Source organism: Fringilla coelebs (genome assembly GCF_963513975.1).
Source record: "Fringilla coelebs genome assembly, chromosome: 26".
NCBI lineage: Eukaryota > Metazoa > Chordata > Aves > Passeriformes > Fringillidae > Fringilla > Fringilla coelebs.
Window position 1 is genome coordinate 79,055 of NC_140052.1, and position 19,791 is coordinate 98,845.

Consider the following 19,791-nt stretch of genomic DNA (forward strand, 5'->3'; position numbering starts at 1 on the left):
CAGGCTTTTGGGGCTATCCCGCCATGTGTGACAGCCAGCGGATGCCCAGCAGGGCACAGGAGCTGCTCTGAGAGCTCTGCGTTTCTGGCAATTTCCTGGCAGTGAGTCATGGTGGTGCCAGTCTCGGCCACAGGAGCTATGCAGGGCTGGATGGCACTTTCAGGAAGTGAAACGGGTGCCAGGAAAACACCCCAACAGCCCGAGTCCACGCAAGCCCGGCACGCACATCCCCGGCCCTCCCAGCATGGTGCAATCTCCAGCACACCAGATGGACATGAGGATGAGGAGTGCCCCTAAAAGCCATGTCCTGAAGGCCATGTCCCCAACGTGGCATGAGTGGGCACAAGAAACTGAGCAGACAGCAGGGTCCTGCACCCACTGGTGTTGGGACAGTGAGGACAAGAGGGGTGGTAGAGGGGGCATAGCTGGCCGTGGCCTCAGGGGTTGGGGCAGTACGGGAGGAAGCTGTGGGGAAACGGTGGAATGGCAGCGCTTGCACCACCGGCCACTTCCGGGACACCCGCAACCACCGGCCCTGACGGTGACGGATGTCATCACAGCTGGACTGGGGCTGGTGTTGGGACCGGGGTTGGAGCTGGCACTGAGTGAGTCCAGCTCCCTGCTGGGTCAACCAAATGGCAGACTGGCACACGGTCACATGCCCCACACATCAACACAAAACACCCCCTCTGCTCTCTGCCCCACACACCAGCCCTGGAGCATCCTTCTGCTCTGCCCTGCAACCCAGCTCCAGATCATCCGCTGCTCTGACCCATATCTGGTCCTGGAGTATCCCCTGTTCTGCTCTGTGCTCTGCATCCCCACTTCATTCCTAGGGGGTTACCCCCTCGTCCCAGCCCTCCCGTCTCAACAGAGTAATTGGGCAAAAGTGGGTGTTACGAAACCTGGAAATCCCATTCTGACAGCGCTTCCTTCTAGAGGTCTTGAAAACCAGCCACACTGACGCTGGGCTCAGAGAGCAGCCGAGCAGCACTGCAGGGAGGAGCAGGCAAGCAAGTGCCACAGAAGTTTGCAGGTGCTGTAAAGTCTCTGCCCAGGACTCTGCAATCAGTGGCGGCAATGGCATTCGTCCCTGATTTGGACACACTGGAGAGCAGCAGGTAAGAATAGACATGACAGAGAGGACTTTGGGGATGTGATGCTGCATTTCTGACCCTGACTTCACCATCTCCCTTTGCCTTTCAGCCTGAACGAGGAGACGTTGTATGGCCCCAGCTGTCTGTGCCTGCAGAAGGTAACGCTGTGGTGGTGGGAGCGGTGGGGTCCATGTCGTATGGAAGCCAGGCTCTCACCCTACATTGCCTTTCTTCTCCAGAAGCCCCGACTGGACTTGGAGGGGACATCGCCTGGGGTGGGCATCCAGGTGACGGTGACAAAAGGACCCCTTTCCAGGGCCTTTCGCCAGGCTGCCGTCCTGGTGGTTGCTGTGACTAAGCTCTTAAAGCAGCCGACACGCAAGGACTTTGCTGACAGTGACCTTGGCAGCTTCTTGGATGATATTTTTGGTATGAGGGGGATGTCAGGGGTGGCACCCCACCAGAGAATACTCTTGGGGGATATTCTTGGACCTGGGACCAGCATCCTCCTGACTGTCTCGCTCCCCACAGAGCCCGTCTCCTTCCAGTGCATCAAGGACAGTTATACCAGGGCACCCGTTTTCCGCTACACCCGCTCCCAGTCCTTCGACATCCTCGACATTGACCACAAGTGCTTCGTACTGGAGTCACCCACCCAGCTGGTGGCCCTGCACCTGCAGGGACCCTCTGCTGGACAGAAAGGTGAGAGCATATTCTCCCATCCCAATGTCCCTGTCCCCACACCCTGGACCACCCAGGAGCCACCCCACAACCCCAGGACTCCTCCTTTACCTGTCCCTTCTCTCTGCAGTGAAGCTCAACATTGCTCTGTACCGTCCCCGGTCATCGCAGGGTGCTCCAGGGTCTGGGAGGGTGCCGGTGGCATTGGGCATCAAGGGCTACCAGCTCTACATGTCATGTGTGATGAGTGGCACCAAGCCCGTGCTGCAGCTGGAGGTGAGCAGGGGGTCCCACCAGCCTGTCCTCTGTGGGGCTGGGGGCTCCATTCCACCCTGACCACCATTTCACCCCCTTGGCTATAGGAAGCTGACATCAGGAGGGATATTGAGAGTGTGGAGCTGACCCGCTTCATCTTTTACCGCCTGGACAGCCCAGCTGAGGGGACCACCCGCTTCGAGTCGGCCGCCTTCCCCGGCTGGTTCGTTTGCACGTCCCTGCAGCCCCGCCAGCCCGTCAGCATCACCAACACCCCAGACCAGGTGAACATTGCTACCTACGAGCTGAGCGGGCGCTGAAGACCCTGCACCAACCCAACCGGCAGTCACCGGTTTTCAGGCTGTATGTACAAAGTACAACCCCTGGGCACAACCCCCCTCCCCATCTATTTCATGTGAAATAGCAGCTCTGGGCCCCATGGGCCTGAGCCATCCCAGTCTATATTTATTTAATTATTGTGTCTGCCCATTGCTTTGGTACTTATTTGTTGTGCCCTGTTATTTATTTTTGCTTTTAACTTGTATGTGGATGGAGCTGGAAATAAAATGTTTTCTAGGACGGCGTTGCTCAGCTCATTGCTCATGGGGAATGGGGTTATGGATGCGAACATCCTTCTGCTTTGGCTGATATTTGGGTGAAAATCCAGGGTGTGGGGGGCCGCCCCACAGCCCAGGGACCACCCTGACCCATGCAGGACCCTCCACCACTCTGTCTCCATGCCCACACCACAGCTGGGAGGTGACTGAGGTGGGCATCCCATGGTGGATCCCCGGCAGCTGCCTGAAACTGTCACCTCTGCCCCAGCTGTGGCCAGCACATGGCGTGGTGGGCCACAGTGCAGCAGGACAACAAGTGGCGTGGCATGGCGTGGCATTACAGGCTGTGACATGATATCACATGGTATCATGGGGTGCACTATATAATACAATATCACACTACACCGTGTCTTATCGTGTTGCACAGCATGGTGTAGCACAGCATGGTGTGCTTGCATGGTATTGCATGGCATTGCATGGCGTGGTATGGCATTATGTGGCACAGCATGGCACAGCATGGCATGGCTAGATGTGACACGGCATCGCAGACCATGCCGTGGCACTGTCCAAAATAGGTTAGAAACTGTTGTAAAATAGTTGACAGATTGTTAAGCGTGCTCTTAGTTTAGTTATTATATTGTACAAGGGGTTAAAAGGATAGTTGTAAGAAATACGTACTCACACACCTCAGTAAATGCCCCACCCCCCAGCGAAACGAGCCAGCCCTGACAGAACTGTCATGGCGAATCAAGCGCCTTAAACCATCACGCAAATGAAGGATCCAAACAGAAACCAATCCGAAGGAACAAAAAACAGCATAAAAAGGGGCATCCTACTCTGTGAATCCGTGCCGCTTCACCTGGAACATCGGGGACATCACTGCTCAAACGCAGCGCCGGCACTGCAGCATCCTCGACGGGAAGGACCATGCTGAGAGTGGCCACACACTCTCCTTGCACTTACTGAATCGGTGGGAGAGGTGTGGTAATCACATAGAATCTGAACAGAGATTATAACTCCCCAGGAGACATAACTCCCTAGGATTTTCCTGGGAAGCTGTGAGAAGCTGTGAGAAAACTTAGATAAAATAATTAAAGCAATTATTATCTCTCTTTCTGCACATGTTGTTTACAGATACCATTTTCCAGAGTGTGCTATTCCTAATTCACCAGTGGTGTGAGAGGTTTTCACTCCAGGACCAATCCAGCCTTGGTTTAGCGAGTCGGGTTATAAAAGCCGCGCCGTTCCCTCCCTCGAGTGCCTCGGATTAGGATTTTCCACCTCTGCGGAGCGGAGTCCCTGCTCCCGTCCCTGACTCAACGGCGAGCCCTGCAGACCCCGCCTGGAACCGCAGGACGGCCCGAGCCGCACGGCCCCGGCGCCCTTCGCCAGCGGATGCCTCTCGCCCGCCGGAGCGAGGTAATGCTGACTGTGCCCCGCGTCCTTTGTCCCGTTGGGACCGCGGGCATCGCCCCCGGGAGGCCGAGAACTGAGCAAGGGACGGGTTTTCCCAACACAGCAGACTGTCCGTCTCTTGGAGTGGGAGCCTGCTGAGGGACGGCTTTTCCTTAAAATTGGGGAAGCAACATTCCATAGACACGAACAAGCGGATGTCTCTGTGTGGAGGAATCTGATAACTGCCACCAGACTCCCTGTCTCTGATCAAGCACTTTGCGACCTTTTATTTTGGGCCAAAAATCACGGATCCATGGCTCAATGGAGATGCTGAGCCAAGGCTGCGCTTGGGAGAGAGGAGAGGAGTGTGATGGGGCCAGGGGCACTGCTTGCTGGGGCTGGGTGGGTGACAGTAGGGCTCCCCCACCCCTGCCAATCCCCTCACCAGTCTCTTGCCGCAGGCGCGGCGCGGCATCAGTCACTGCGGGCCCCGCCCCGGCCCCGCCCACCCTCCCAGCCAATCACGAAGCCACGGCCGGCGCTCGGCTCTTCTCATTGGTCGCTTTGAAGAAGGCGGTGGCCAATAACGGCGGTGCGGCGGTTGTCAGTAGTGCTGGTGGTGGCTCGGCGGCGGCGCCCGGGATGGAGCGGGCGGGAGCGGCGGGTGAGGGAGCCCGGGAGCGGGGTCTGAGGGGGCCCAGGAGCGGGGTCTGAGGGGGCCTCGGAGCGGGGTCTGAGGGGGCCCAGGAGCGGGGTCTGAGGGGGCCTCGGAGCGGGGTCTGAGGGGTCCCGGTACTGGGGCTGGGGGCGGAGGGGACGGAGCTATGCCTGCGGCGCGGCGGAGCTGTGGGCCCTGTGGGGCGGGTAGCTTGTGGGGAGGCCCGAGTTCTGTGGGAGTGCTGAACTGCAGGCGGCACAGATGGGCCGATGGGGAGGTGTCAGGGGCCGCCTGGGGGGTGAGCTGAGGGCGGGCGGCCCACAAAACTGGCCCTGGGAGGAGTGGGAGTGTGCTGGGGCGTCGTGCTGCTCTCGGGGGTCAGTGGAAGCCTTTCCTTCTGCAAACTGGGCCCTGCACAGTTGAAGTCCTGAGTGGCATCACACTGTGAAGGTCAGGATGCTTAAGTGCCAGTGAGCCTCTGGGCAATATCATGTGCAAGGTCGTTTCTGGGAACAGCATTGCCAGGCTCCCCAGGCAGGGAGGTCGAGAGGTGTGCAATTGAGTGTTTGAGAGTAACTGAGATACAATGTCATAAGTACTCATTCTTTGAGTACTGAGACCGTCCTGTGTACACTGCATTTCCTGTCATCTCTTTGCAGCACAACGGAGGAGCCAGCTGCAGAACTGCCCAGTAGTCAAGGAAAGGCTAAAATGCACAAGTGCCAAGTAAGTTAGGAGGATGTTGGGCTTGGATGCGATGATATGTAAAGGTCTGAGCTATAGGTGGCTCTCCCCACTGGCCAGTGTCTGCTTTCTCTGACCTGTGTACAAAGAACCAGCTCCTGTCAGGGCTCTGCCCCCACAGCGCCCTGGCACCAGTCTGCAGTTACTGACAGCAGGAGCAAAGGAAAGGTTTGAGTGCTGGTGTTTCCCAATGGCTGATGGTGTCTCTTCTGCAGATTTTACAAGACTCTGTTCTCATCTCAGCTCCTGGCTCTGGCAGTGTGGGAGACTCCTCCAAACCCTGCCTGCCAGAATCATTTTGTTAGTTTTGTTGCCCATAGAAGTTTTGTGACAACCTTGGATGTTAATGGCTTGTGTTGCTTTTCTGTTGCCCCACGAAAGAAAAAGGATTAATAGTATGTGGTAGTATTCCTTGACAGGTTTTTGATTTCTGAAAGCTACTCCTAAGCTCCTGTGTCTGAGACAACCAGCAGTGGGTTAGATACTTAATTCTTTCTACTTTTTCTTATGGCTGATAAATAACCTGATAATTTGTTAAATAACCTGATAACTTGTTGGTCTTTTACAGACCCCTTTTAAAGGATTGGACTAATCACCTGAATCCACCCTTAGAACCAGTCTCTAAACTCAAACATGTAAGTAGGAAGCTTTTGAGTCTTTCATGCTTTAAGTGAGTGGTTGTTTAAAGAATCACTGGCAAAGGCAAAAACAGGTTTAATATTAAAGTGAAAGCACAACAAAGTTCATTGTCAAGCTTCACTCTACTTACTGGATAGTTACAGCACATAGAGAAAAAGCAAGCTAAAATCTAAAATCAATCAATCTGAAACCAGAACACAAATGTTCCTCCAAGTACAGCAAATGTGAGAGAGTTTGCTGGCTCTGAGAAGCCCCACTCAGTGGCAGATGCTGGTCACAGCCCACAGCAGTCCAAGAGAGCTCAAAAGGTCTCACTCAGGATCACTGCTTATAGAGTCACAAGAGAATGTATTTTAGTCATAATAATTTTTCATCCTGGCTGCAATCCAGACAACTTACTTTGAAAACCACATCCCCAAGTCAGGGTCATGAGTTCCTGACTCCAAATGGGGGACATACCACAGATTGCTAAATAGCTGGCAATGAGTCAACTAGCTGTTTTTCAAAGGAGTTTAGCTTAGTTAGGATTTTGAGTTTGGGAGACTGCTCCTTTGCCCATGTCCTGGTGGGTGTTGTGTTATTGTTCTGTTGACAGCTGCCTTGTCATGTGGTAATCACGTATCCTCTAAACTGAGAGAGGCATAGCTCTTCCAGAATTTTCCTGGGAAGCTGTGAGAAAGCTCAGAGAAAGAATTAAAACAATTATTATTGCAATCTCTGCACCTGGCAGGCAATCGCTGTTATATTTCCGAGAAGGAATTGTCCCTTCTTGACCAATAGGTGAGAGAAGATTCCCAAAGGCCAATCAGGTCAAAGCTGTATTGGACTGTCTGGCAAAGGCAATGGGTATTCCTCAACAGTATGGTATAATAAAGCAATTGATCAGCCTTCTGCAATCATGGAGCCAATGCTCATTATTCCCTGGTGGGGACTGCTGCTTGGCACAGACATGTTTTATGAAAAATCCTTTCCTTAGGATTTTTCCTCCTGAGAAGCTGAGAGGCCTCAGGAACAAAATGCAAACAATGATTGTCTACTGCTGTGCAATGCAACAGATGGATCTGGGATGGGTCTCACGTGGTTGTTTCTAATTAATGGCCAATCACAGTCTGGCTGTCCAGACTGTCTCAGTCAGAGACAAACCTTTGTTATTCATTCCTTTTCTATTCTAAGCCAACCTTCTGATGAAGTCCTGTCTTCTATTCTTTTAGTATAGTTTTAATATAATAGATATCATAAAATAATAAACCAAGCCTTCTGAACATGGAGTCAACTTTCTCATCTCTTCCCTCATCCTGGGACCCCTGCGATCACTGTCACAGCTGCTATGATATGTTCTCCTTGGAGCTGAGGGCTGCTTTCTTTCCAGGTTAACAGCAACAAGAAGGATGTTCTTGGGACTGTGATGGAGGGTGCTCAGGAGGATGGCAAGCTTGGAACCAAATCCAGACAGCAGACTGGCCGTACTGCTCTGAAGAAGGCTTCAAATACGTGCCAGAGAGCAGGAGGGGTGTGTCCAGTGCAGCCAGGGAACAACGTGACATTTCCTGCTTTGGCGCAGACTAGAGGCAGGCTCCCACCTTCGAGCTCTGGTCACCTAAATCCAAACATGGACCAGAAGCCTGCACTGGAGACTTTCACTGCAGCAGCACCTCAGCTGGGTAATGACCACTCTCTGCACTCCCTGAATGTGGGGCTGCAGGACAGGCTGGTCTGCAATAAGGAAAACCTTGGCCCACAAGCCTCCACATCCTCAGAGCTGATCAGAACTATCCACTCCAATAAAAACAGTCTCAGGAGGGAGAGAGTCTTGGCCCACAGGCAAGGAAGACCTGAAACATCAAGGTCAGCTCTGGGTCAAAAAGGAAGCATGGGTAACCACCAGGCTAAGGAAGAGCCAGATCTGGATAAATTCAGGAAAACCCTGCCAGAATCAAGGAGCATGTCACAAAATACAAGTAATAGAACTCAGCCATTGCAGCCTTCTCGGTTCCTTCCTGCTTCTTCTAATTTGATACATAAAAACCCAGGGACAAAGCAAGGAGAAAATATTACTGTGGGGCAACCTGGCACACCTCCAGGGGGAAGTCTTAAACAGGACAGCCAGCCTCCCTCAGTGAGATTTCACACCAAGCTTCCCACCTTGGGCAAGCCCCAGGAGACCACAAACCTGAAATCCAACCTGAACCCAGTTGTCACTTTACCATGGCCAAGGCTCATGGTTAAAGAGGTGATGGACAGGAAGGACATGAAGGTGTTGGCTCATGGACACACGGCAGCATCCCAAGGGACAGGTCACAAACACCAGTCTCACAGCATACGCAACTCCAAAACTCATGTCCTTGAGGATGATTTGAGAAGCAGGAGAGATCAGCTTAAACCAGAGCTGCCAAAGGCAAGTGGCATGCAGGCTCGGCGTGTTCCAAGGACCCCATCAGCTGCAGATCGTAGGTAAGTGTCAGCTCTGAGTGGGCCAGCACCATCCTGCTGAAAATGGAGTCCAAAGTCTTTTATGAGTGAAAGCTTGTGGGGAGGTTGATGCTGTGAAAAAGAATGGGTTGGGGATAATGTTGGGTGGCACCCTGGGTTTCTCTCCCACCAATTCAGTAAGTGCAAGGAGAGTGTGTGGCCACTCTCCTGCTTCAGCCTCAAGGCTTGGGCTTGAGAGTGATTTCCTTTCCCAGTCTAGAGCTCAGGTGTGTTTCTGAGATAGATATACTGGTTCTTTTTAAGCAGCTGAAGTTGGCTCAAGGAAGATTCCAAGGAAAAACAGCCAGCTCTTGCCAAGCTACTGTCTGCTGTGGTAACTGTGATTTTTGTGTGTGGTGTTCACCTGCCCTCTGAACAGTGAGAAGCTGTGAGACAAGCAGAGAAGAAGGAAAACACAATTCTTATCTGACTTGCTGTGCCTGTGTTGTACTAAAGTACAATGCAATATGGAGATTGTTTTCCCAAAGTGAGGATGTTTTGTTCCCTTGGCCTATCAGGGCCAATGAGTGTGTGTGTGTGTAAGACTGTCACGGGACAGTCATGAGAGAATCAGGAATGAGTGCCGCTCTGTGCAGTTGTGAGCAAGAGTGAGTGCATGGCAGATGCAGTTTAGATGAAATGTACATAGTATAGTATAATAAAGTAATTATTAGCCTTCTGATGATGGAGTCAGATGCTTCATTCTCTCTCTCCCTCGCCAATGTCGGAGTGGTCTTTAATTTACAATATCTGTGTCCTTGGACAGGAAACAGCTGGAGGAGTGGGTAGCATCCAAAGGCAGGATATACAAGCGGCCACCGATGATACAGCTTCAGAAGCAGGCGGTGAAACCATCCTGCAGAAAGGTCAAAGCAACTGAGAAGCAAGAGAATCCAGAGCAGCGCTGCCAAGCAAAGATCAACAACTTCTTAACTGAGTGTCTGAAGCTCATTGAGGAGGTGAGAATAGGAAAGGAGCTGCTCAAATGAGCTTCTCCTCTCCTGAAGCCTGCCAGGGGATGAGGGCCATGTCCCTCCAGTAGCTAAGAGGAGTTGGGAACAAGCATTCAGTGACCAGAGGGGAAACATAGGAAGATACAAGTGCTCATAAAGTTATGGGTAAGCCAAAAGCATGCAGTGAGCTGTGCTGACTGGGAGGAGGGAGAGACCAGACCAACACTGACCACTAGCCCTGCTCCAGGGTTTACTGGCCCCAATTAATGCCTGCACTGGAGTCTATCCTTCAACACCCCTCTGGAATATCCAACTCAATTATCTTAGGGGAAGACAGAGGCAGGGCAGTTTTTATCTGCCACAGTTATGTAGATATTTGCAATGCCAGACTTTTGAGGGCCTCCTCCTGGAAAGTGCTGGGAGCTGTGGTCAGGCACAGTCTGCTTCCTGGTGCACACACTCATCCATGCCATGGACACTTTTCTTCAGGCCCTTACCCTTCTCCTTGCAGGGTGTCCGTGCAGAGGAGATCTCGGCAGTGCTGTCCCTTGTGCCCCATGCAGAGAAATTTGCCAAATTCTGGATCTGCCAAGCAAAGCTGCTGGCCCAGAGTGGCCCCTTTGATGTGTTACAGCTGTACAAAGCAGCAGTCAGTGCTGGGGCTGAGGTGAGTGTTCCCTGCCTCTGCTCTGGAGGGCTTCCACAAGATCCAGGGCCTGGGTTTTTGAATGAGTTTAGCAGCATTAGTCACTGATGAAAAAGTCTTTTAGAGCTGCCGGTCCCATTCCATGCTGCAGGATGTGCCCATGCAGGGTGGGCACCTGGCCAGCTGTGCTAGGTGCTGATGGATCCCACTGGGCAAAGGGGAATACTGTAGCCTCTTCCTGCTGTCCTCAGCACAGGCTGAGCAGCAAAAGCCTTTCCTCCCATTCAGCTCTAACTCTGGTCTCCATTCCCATGCCTGACCTGCCCTGACCCATGTTCTGCTTTTCCTGCAGCCAATCGAAGAGGTCAGAGAAACTGCTCTCAGTATTTTGAAGGATGCAGGCCAAAAACTGGAAGGTAACCTGAGCACTGTGGGGCTGATGAGCACGGGCAGGTGGGGGCTCCCTGGTGTTGCCACCCTGGACGGTTCACAGCCTGTCCCAGCACCTCTTGTCCCTCCTGAGGAGTGTTGTGAAAGTCTGGAATCCTGATCTGCAAAAGGGGACACGATTGCTCTGCCTGGGCTAAGGAGGGTCCTGGCCCTGCAAGCCTCTGCAGGCAGGCACCCTGTCCCTGTCCAGAGTGCGGAGGTGTAATCCCCAGCCAGCGCTGCAACTGTGTTGCCCGTTTTCTTTTGTGCCAGGAGAAAAGGCAGAGGAACCCCTTCCTCGGGAGCCTACCACACCTTGTCCAGCTGAGAGGCAGCCCACAGCGTCAACTCCAGATGTGGTGAGGAGGCCCATGGCCTCGCTCCCCCCCTCAGTCAAGTTACAGGTTACATCTGCATGCAGGTAAGACTGAACCTCCTGCTCCTGGCAGGACACACCCTTCCATGCAAGTGGTCCTCTGCAGGGTTTACCCAAGGCTCTTCTCTCCACAGAGGAAGGGAAATCCTGGAAGGCCCAGAAGTGAAATTTGTAACACCCGTGCGGCGCTCCCTGCGGACTGAGAGGGCTCGGAGTTGCTACCCAGAGATGCTGAAGGACCATGACCCTGTGGTGTCATCCCTCAGTGAAATCCTGGATGCTGAGGAGGAGACTCTCCTCTTCTTCCGGAAAAACAAGGCTTTGCCAGAAGTGACAGAGCTGGAGGGCTTGAGTTCATATCCCCCCAAGAGCCCCTGAGGGGTTGCCAGCAGGAGCAGGCTGCCTGCCCGCTGTGCTGCCTTGTACACGCTCCCCTGACTGCTCTTGCTGCCCCTCAGATGTAGAGGGGAGGGTTTGGTGCAGAATAAGTATGTATCAAATATCTAAATTTTGTTTTAAATATCTAAATGTGTTTTTAAATAATAAACGCAGTTTTTAGTACTAAACTTTGCAGTGGAGATGTGTGTGCCTACACCTGGAGCAGGCAGCAGCACAAGGTAGCAGGCAAGAGACTGGTGAGGGGATTGGCAGGGGTGGGGGAGCCCTACTGTCACCCACCCAGCCCCAGCAAGCAGTGCCCCTGGCCCCATCACACTCCTCTCCTCTCTCCCAAGCGCAGCCTTGGCTCAGCATCTCCATTGAGCCATGGATCCGTGATTTTTGGCCCAAAATAAAAGGTCGCAAAGTGCTTGATCAGAGACAGGGAGTCTGGTGGCAGTTATCAGATTCCTCCACACAGAGACATCCGCTTGTTCGTGTCTATGGAATGTTGCTTCCCCAATTTTAAGGAAAAGCCGTCCCTCAGCAGGCTCCCACTCCAAGAGACGGACAGTCTGCTGTGTTGGGAAAACCCGTCCCTTGCTCAGTTCTCGGCCATGCCCGCGGTCCCAACGGGACAAAGGACGCGGGGCACAGTCAGCATTACCTCGCTCCGGCGGGCGAGAGGCATCCGCTGGCGAAGGGCGCCGGCGCCGTGCGGCTCGGGCCGTCCTGCGGTTCCAGGCGGGGTCTGCAGGGCTCGCCGTTGAGTCAGGGACGGGAGCAGGGACTCCGCTCCGCAGAGGTGGAAAATCCTAATCCGAGGCACTCGAGGGAGGGAACGGCGCGGCTTTTATAACCCGACTCGCTAAACCAAGGCTGGATTGGTCCTGGAGTGAAAACCTCTCACACCACTGGTGAATTAGGAATAGCACACTCTGGAAAATGGTATCTGTAAACAACATGTGCAGAAAGAGAGATAATAATTGCTTTAATTATTTTATCTAAGTTTTCTCACAGCTTCTCACAGCTTCCCAGGAAAATCCTAGGGAGTTATGTCTCCTGGGGAGTTATAATCTCTGTTCAGATTCTATGTGATTACCACACCTCTCCCACCGATTCAGTAAGTGCAAGGAGAGTATGTGGCCACTCTCCTGCTTCAGCCTCAAGGCTTGGGCTTGAGAGTGATTTCCTTTCCCAGTCTAGAGCTCAGGTGTGTTTCTGAGATAGATATACTGGTTCTTTTTAAGCAGCTGAAGTTGGCTCAAGGAAGATTCCAAGGAAAAACAGCCAGCTCTTGCCAAGCTACTGTCTTCTGGGGTTACTGTCTGCTGTGCTGTGATTTCTGTGTCCTTGGACAGGAAACAGCTGAGAATGGAACGAGAAAGGAGCTGCTTGAATGAGCTTTTCCTCTCCTTAAGCATGCCAGGGGGTGAGGGCCATGTCCCTCCAGTAGCTAAGAGGAGTTGGGAACAAGTGTTCAGTGGCAAGAAGGGGAAACATGGGAAAATACCAGTGCTCATAAAGTTATGGGTAAGCCAAAGGCATGCAGTGAGCTGTGCTGACTGCGAGAATGGAGAAGTACCTTGTCAAAAAAGACTATTGTGGCTTAACCCCAGCCAGCAGCCAAGCCCCATGCAGCTGCTCATGCAGTCCTCCACCAGCAGGACTGGGGTGAGAATCATAAGGGTCAAAGACAAGAATTCAGGAGTTGAGGTAAAGACAGTTTAACTGGGAAAGCAAAAGCTGCACACACAAACAAAGCAAAACATCAGCTCCCTACTTCCCATGGCGGGGCAGCTGTTCCACCACCTGCAGGAGAGCAGGGCCCCATCACATGCAGTGGTGAGTTGGGAAGACAAAGCACATCACTCCAAGTGTCACCCCACTTTAGATAGTGAGTAGAGGGTCTGGAATATCTCTTTGGTCTGTTGGAGCCACCTCTCCTGGCTGTGTCTCCTCTCAGCTTCCCACACGTCCCCAGCCTCCCTGCCAGTGTGGCAGCACATAAAGTAGAAATAGCCTTGGTCCTGCGTAAATCTTGCTCAGCAAAAATGAAAATACCTCTTATCATCACTGTGTTTATCGCAAATCCCAAGCACAACCCCCGTACCAACTGCTGGGAAGGAAATTAATTCTACCCCAGCCAAAGCCAGCATGGACCTTGTGTGTGCCACTGACAGCACCCTGGAAGCTGGCAGTGCAGGCTGCAGCAGCAGCCCAGGCTGATTGAGCCGACTCGAGGCAGATCCCTGGTGCGAGTCACAGCATGAGGGAGGGCCCTGGTGGGCAACAGCTGCTGGCATCACTGACCACTAGCCCTGCTCCAGGGTTTACTGGCCCCAATTAATGCCAGCACTGGAGTCTATCCTTTGACACCCCTCTGGAATACTAGACTCAATTATCCAAAGGGAAGATAGAAATGCTGAAGGACCATGACCCTGTGGTGTCATCCCTCAGTGAAATCCTGGATGCTGAGGAGGAGACTCTCCTCTTCTTCCGGAAAAACAAGGCTTTGCCAGAAGTGACAGAGCTGGAGGGCTTGAGTTCATATCCCCCCAAGAGCCCCTGAGGGGTTGCCAGCAGGAGCAGGCTGCCTGCCCGCTGTGCTGCCTTGTACACGCTCCCCTGACTGCTCTTGCTGCCCCTCAGATGTAGAGGGGAGGGTTTGGTGCAGAATAAGCACGGATCAATTATTTAAATGCAATTTTAAATATTGAACTTTGCAGTGGAGATGTGTGTGGGCTAGTGAGTGGTGTGGAGACAGCAGCTGTATCTCCTGGGATTGCGTCTCCCAGGACTGCCCTCAGCTCCCCTGCCATGACACTCTGGTTCTCCTGCTGTAGAATGTTCTCAGTTGGATTGTAATGTTCCAGGCACCTCCCAGTGTCTGGAAGCAATGGCCTGAGTGATTTCCTCTGGAACTGCCTTGTGCCCTACCCGGACACATCTTTGTGGCCCCTCCTGAGAGGCATATCTGCAGCCCCAGTGTCTGGAAGCACAGGTGGTGGCAACGGCTCTGCCTGAGGAGCTGGGGTCCCTGTAGTGCCCCAGCAGCTTCTGTGCAGAGACTGACAGCGGTGCCAAGGGTTGCAGAGGACCTTGGGGTGCAGCAGGCCAGGCCCCCAGCTCCTGGACATGGTTGGGGTCTGGGACTGATGAGCCCTGTAAGTGCACTCAGGCCCCCTCTGCTGCTGTCCCTGCACTTGGAGCAGGCAGCAGCACCGGGTACCAGGCAAGAGACTGGAGAGGGATTGGCACGTTGGGACCCATCCCTGTATGGGCCACCCCTTGCTGGTGTTGGTACTTGGCACCAGTGGTGGTGGATGGAAACTGACCATCATTGTCACTTTGTTATCTTAGTGTAAAACACTCCTACTCCCTTTCTGTGAGTTCCCACGGGTAGCTCCTCACCACGCTGACTCCTTTTCTCTTTCTTCTGCACAGCTGGCTGACTTCTTCCTGTCCCTCACACGACCACCTGAGCCTTCCTCCTCACGGCACAGCTAACAAACTCCAACTGTCGTCACAACTAGCTAACCCACTCTTTTTTAACAGTCATCCTTACTGGACATTGTGGTCAATTAAGGGCAGGCCTGTTCCTACTCTTTGGTAATTAGTACAGCAGCAACTCATCAGGGGCAAGATTGCCTTCAGCACGGTCTCTATTCTCCTACAACCCATCTTCCCACACTGGCAGGTGCTCCCTGCTGTGAACAGTGACCATCCAGCAGCTGTGGAAGGTGAGGGAGCCCTACTGTCACCCACCCAGCCCCAGCAAGCAGTGCCCCTCGCCCCATCACACTCTTCTCCTCCTCTCTCCCTCTCCCAACCCCAGCCCTGGCTGAGCATCTTGACTGAGCCGTGGATGCTGGCAGAAGCCTCAGAGCAGTTCTGGTACGGGGTGGCTCTGCTCTGTGGACTGCTGCTGGCCTGGCCCCTCTGCAGAGCTGGGGGTAGCTCGGGGCTGCCACCTTCTCCCTAGGGGCTTGTGCTTGCACCAGGTGCCCGACAAGGATTTGGGGACTGCCCTTTGCCCCCACCTCTCAGGTGCAGGGACAAAGCAGTTTTCCTTTAAAACCAATTTTATGTCTCTGGTGGTAGCTAGCCATGAGTGCAAGTGGTCCAGGGCCACCGAATGTCCTCCCGTGGGCGGCAGGGCAGTTGGGGTGCGCTCAGGCTTCTCCATCATCTTCCTCCTCCCCACTTGAGTCCTGGGGGACCTGAGGCAGTGCAGAAGGGGCTCAGTGAGCACAGGGCCCCAAGGGCATCAGTGTGGCAGGATGCCAATGTCCTTCTGCCCCTGTGCTCCTGCCACCCACCTGCTGGTGAGGGTCACCACGCTGGGCCAGCCACGGAGGAAGGGCAGTGCTGGCGTCCCCTGAGTCCCGGTGAGAGTGCTCTACTGTTGACTCATGGGCCATCTGCGGGATGGGGACAAGGCTTCCAGAGAGAGGCTGGCACCAGCCCATGCCCCCTCAGGCAGGGAGGGAAACTGAGGAATAGTGGGTGACCAGCAAGACCTGGGGGCTGCCTACCAGGACAGGGGGAGCCCGGAAGAGGTAGCTGAAGGGGTAATAGAGGAAGTTGATGAAGGAGGCAGCGTAAAGGTCTGCGTAGCGCATCAGCTGGTTGGCAAAGAGTGTCTGACGTGAGCCACAGCGGAACAGGCTGCCCATCTTCCCATAGCACATGTCCATCTCATGTGTGACTTTCTGTGGGTGCAGCAGGACAGTCAGGGCACCCAGCAGCTCCTGGGGGCCCTCCACAGAGGAAGCTGTGGCAAGGGGGTGAACTGAGCTGTGTGCCAGCAGGCACAGTGCCCTGGGTGTCACCTGGATCCGACGCTTGATGGAGCTGATGTCTGGGCGCTCGCTGCTGCCACTGTCCAAGTGCCTAGAACGGAACAGACCCAGGTAAGGGCTCACCTGGAGGGTATGCTCCCACCCCTGCCTGTCTCCCACCCCAACCAACTCACTGGTACAGCTCGGCCAGGAAGAGATCCAGGCTCCGCAGCTCCTCAAACAGCTCTGCAAGGGCAACAGGGCCAGCTCAGTGCAGGAGCATCACCCACTGCCCAGCACGACCAACAGAGGGTCAGGGCACGGCCCACTGAAGCAGTTTTGCCATCGAGGGGTGTAGGAGGCTCCAGGCCACCTGCCCTTGTATGGTACAGTCTGTGTCCCCAGCCCAGCACTGCTCACCACTCTTCTCTGTCCAGACCTGCAGCTCTCGGGCCAGCTCAGGCACCACCAGGAAGGTGCGCCAGCCCTGCCGCTTCTTGGATTTCAGGATGTCCCCAAAGATGTGGTCCCCCATGTAGAGGATATCCTTGCCCTTCACACCCAGGAGGTCACACACCACATCTGAGGAGCCTGTGACAGCCAGGGGTCAGGGTGGGGGGTGGGCATGTCCCCCTTGCTGTCCACAGAGCCCAGAGAGCCCAGCTGGGCACTTACCACCAGAGTACACAGCACAGTGCTGCAGGGGGCCAGTGTACGTCCCAATGCGCAGCTTCCCCGTGTCCTGCAGGACAAGAGGGCCCCAGGATGGGGACACTGTTACCTGTGCCTGCTTGGTGGCCAATCAGCCGTGAATCCACCTTGCTGTGCCCACAGGAGCCCCCTCAGGGCCTAAATAGTGCCCATCCTCCCTAGCCTGCAGCAGGGGAGAGGTACCCACAGTGTCCACTTGGCGCAGGACAGTGCCCTCAGCAAAGAAGAGGGGCTTGCGCGTGTCCACCACAATCAGGTCGAAATAGGACCTCCAGGGCCGCCGTGGGACATCAGCCTGTGGATGGGGAGGGGATCAGCAAGAGGGTGCTGATGGCACACTGTGTCCCCCACCTGTGGCTGCAGCTCTCTCCACAAAGAGCAGCAGGCACAACTTTCCCAGGCACTGTGCGGGGGAAAGCTGTGAGAAGACCAGAGAAAGGAATGATCAACAATTCCTATCTTCACTTGCTGCACCTGTTGTAAACATGTGGAATGTGTTATTGAGATCTGTTTACCAAGGGGTGATTTTTTAGTTGTCCAGTGGTGAGGGTGTTTGGATTCAATTGACTAATCTGGAAAAAGCTGTATCGGATTGTCTGGACTGTCTGGAATGGGTTTCCTAACAGTATAATGCAGTATAGTATAATAAAGCAATTGATCACCCTTCTGGAATCATGGAGTCAATGCTAATTATTACCCCATTCAGGGTCCCGCTGCTACGATACCCACCCAGCCCACACTGGGGACAGACTCACCTTGTCCTCATTGCTGAAGTCAAACAGGTAGGACATGATGGCCTGCAAGGACATGTGGCATCATCACTGCTGCCCCCAGGCAAGGCAGATCCTGTCTATGCTTCAACACAGCCCATCTGCCTCCCCCATGCAGGGCAGAGGTGTTGGGGGACAGGGACACCCCTACTCACGTCAGTGTAGGTGTAGTCACTGTTGGTGGCCAGGAAGACCTTCCCCACCTCCTTCATGCGGCTCAGCAGCAGTGGCACACGGGGCTAGTGAGGGGCAAGTCAGTGGGGGGGAGCACAGGGGGGCCACAAGGAATTGATTGAAGGAAGCAGTGTGGGGAGGGGTCCCTGGGGTCCCTGGGTACAACTCACATCCTTCACCACGTATTTCTCCAGGTTCTCCAGCGTCTTCTCCTTGAGGCAGCCCTGCAGGAGGAATGGGGTGGGGCTGGCCAAAACCTCCCAGGGTGTGCGTGTGGGAAAACCCCAGCACACCCACCAGCACCAGCCCCCTGCCCCCTGCACCCACAGAGAGGTGGACGTGGTCCATGGCCTCGCGCACATCCTGGAACATGCTGCGGAAGGACATGAAGAGGTTCCCGTGCTTGTAGCCGGTGTCACAGCTGCAACAGGCAGGAAGGGAGGGGTGAAAGGGCTGCCCTGCTAAGGGAAGCTCCCCCCAAGATTTACACCAGTCTGATTCAACACCAAGCCGCCACCCACCACCTCCCTCTTACTTGACATATCTGGAGCAGTTGGTGAAGAAGTCCACGAGACAGGCATAGAGGTGGGCTTCTGTAAGGGAGAGGGCTGTGAGAAGGGGTGCAGGGCAGGACAGCACCCCAGGGTGGTGGGAGGGCCAGGACAATAGGGGTTCTCACTCACCTGTGAGGTTAAAGAGGGTGTTGAGGATGTGGAAACGTTTCATGTCATCCCGCTGGATGAACTTGTTGGGGTAATAGTGGAGGATTTCGGCTCTGGGGAGGGAGCATGGAGCTACACTCCACCCTGAGGAACCTCCAACTTCCCCCTGCCCCAGGGGTGGTGAATTCCCAGACTCACCCCTTGAGGAAACGGAAGCCATGCGCACAGACCAGCAAGTTCCCGTGGGAATCCACTTTCAGCAGGTTCCCGTACAGGGCATCGAACACCAGCCCCCTGCACCACACAGCTGTCAGTGGTGGGGGGCTCCCTTCCCCTCCCCTCCCCTCCCGTCCCTGGGACCCCCTCCACAAACTGACCGGGTGGGGAAGGTGGGGTCATATTTGTAGGCAAGGATCTCAGGAGGGTACCCGATGGCGACAAGGTGCTCCAGCAACAGAGCGAAGGCCAGCTCCTCGTAGTCTGGGGACTTGTACACTGCAGGGGGGAGCGCGGGATGTGGGCAGGGGCTGGGGGAATCCCACCACTGCCCCACCCTGCCTTAGGGCCCCCACAAAACGCACTGGCCAAGGTGTAGTCCATGTCAAAGCCAAAGCACTTGATCTTCTCCAGCGCCAGGCTCCGGTTGACGAAGATCCTGGGGGTGACCACGGGGGGAGTAACGGGGTAAGGAGAGGTTTAGGGCTGGGGGTGACACAGAGGAAGAGATGGGGTCGTGTTTCCCTGTCCCAGTCCCTGGTCAGTGCTCTGGGAGGGTTGTGTGCTCATCCCGGCCCAGGGCCCCCACAGCAAGTTAATGGAGCAGAAAAATGGGCTGTGGAGCTTCAGGAGGGAGGGGGGACAGTAAGCCCCAGTTCGGACCTGCTCCCACCCCGGCATGTCGACACGGCACCCAGGGCCTCTGCCCCCTCCCGGTGCGACAAGGGTCCTCTCCCGTACCTGAAGCCAGGCCCTTGCTCGGGGTCCCGCTCCCCTCCCAACCCGTCCTTCCCGCAGCCCTCGCCCCCCATCCCCCACTCCTACTGCCCCCGGTGCTCGCAGTTCCCCCGCGGTCCCCAGCCCACCGGTGCTGGCAGTCCCTCCGCAGGGCCCGGGGGTCGCCCAGCCCCGGGCCCCGGGCCGCCGCCGGGCCCCGCTGGCCCTCGCTGCCCATCGCCACCGCCGTCGCCTCGGGCCGCCGCCGCTTTAACGGGGCCCTGCGGAACCGCCCCCCCGGCCCCGCCTCGGGCGGCACGGGGCCGGGGCACCCCGGGGCCGTGACCCCCGGCCGGGGCAGCCAGCTCCCTGTGCTTCCCCGTGCTTCCCGCCTGTGCCCCTCACACGGGGAGCGCTCCCCGCGCCCCCCGAACGGGGCTCCCGCTCGCGGCGCTGCCCCCGCGCCCCCCGGCCGGGCCC

General features: G+C 55.2%; 3 protein-coding genes across 4 annotated transcripts; 2 read left to right on the plus strand and 1 right to left on the minus strand.

The window, feature by feature from the left end:
• Positions 1–1,046: 1,046 nt before the first annotated feature.
• LOC311163087 (interleukin-1 beta-like) lies at positions 1,047–2,353 on the plus strand (the record flags this gene model as incomplete). Its single annotated transcript, XM_084221793.1, has 6 exons — positions 1,047–1,121; positions 1,207–1,255; positions 1,337–1,526; positions 1,629–1,799; positions 1,909–2,054; positions 2,141–2,353. The coding sequence occupies exons 1-6, from the start codon at positions 1,081–1,083 to the stop codon at positions 2,351–2,353; spliced, it is 810 nt and encodes a 269-aa protein (XP_084077919.1). The 5' UTR covers positions 1,047–1,080.
• A 713-nt stretch (positions 2,354–3,066) lies between these two features.
• Positions 3,067–11,374, plus strand: CKAP2L (cytoskeleton associated protein 2 like; the record flags this gene model as incomplete). The annotated part of the gene is made up of 10 exons (XM_084221716.1): positions 3,067–3,074; positions 4,447–4,649; positions 5,303–5,369; positions 5,956–6,022; positions 7,396–8,477; positions 9,262–9,454; positions 9,960–10,115; positions 10,447–10,510; positions 10,797–10,944; positions 11,034–11,374. The coding sequence occupies 10 exons, from the start codon at positions 3,067–3,069 to the stop codon at positions 11,275–11,277; spliced, it is 2,232 nt and encodes a 743-aa protein (XP_084077842.1). The 3' UTR covers positions 11,278–11,374.
• A 3,992-nt stretch (positions 11,375–15,366) lies between these two features.
• On the minus strand, positions 15,367–19,567 carry LOC311163013 (cytosolic purine 5'-nucleotidase-like). Of its 2 annotated transcripts, XM_084221692.1 has the most exons (18): positions 19,461–19,567; positions 18,960–19,033; positions 18,756–18,873; positions 18,577–18,672; positions 18,400–18,491; positions 18,252–18,309; positions 18,044–18,137; positions 17,887–17,940; positions 17,698–17,781; positions 17,528–17,569; positions 16,960–17,067; positions 16,737–16,803; positions 16,482–16,652; positions 16,256–16,307; positions 16,113–16,173; positions 15,816–15,992; positions 15,600–15,701; positions 15,367–15,500 (listed from the first exon to the last, which is right to left on the minus strand). In XM_084221692.1, exons 1-18 carry the CDS (start codon positions 19,547–19,549, stop codon positions 15,453–15,455), a joined length of 1,587 nt encoding a protein of 528 aa, XP_084077818.1. In that variant the 5' UTR covers positions 19,550–19,567; the 3' UTR covers positions 15,367–15,452. The 2 variants fall into 2 exon arrangements, with proteins under 2 accessions (XP_084077818.1, XP_084077819.1); XM_084221693.1 differs by lacking the exon at positions 16,960–17,067.
• Between the last annotated feature and the right edge of the window lie 224 nt (positions 19,568–19,791).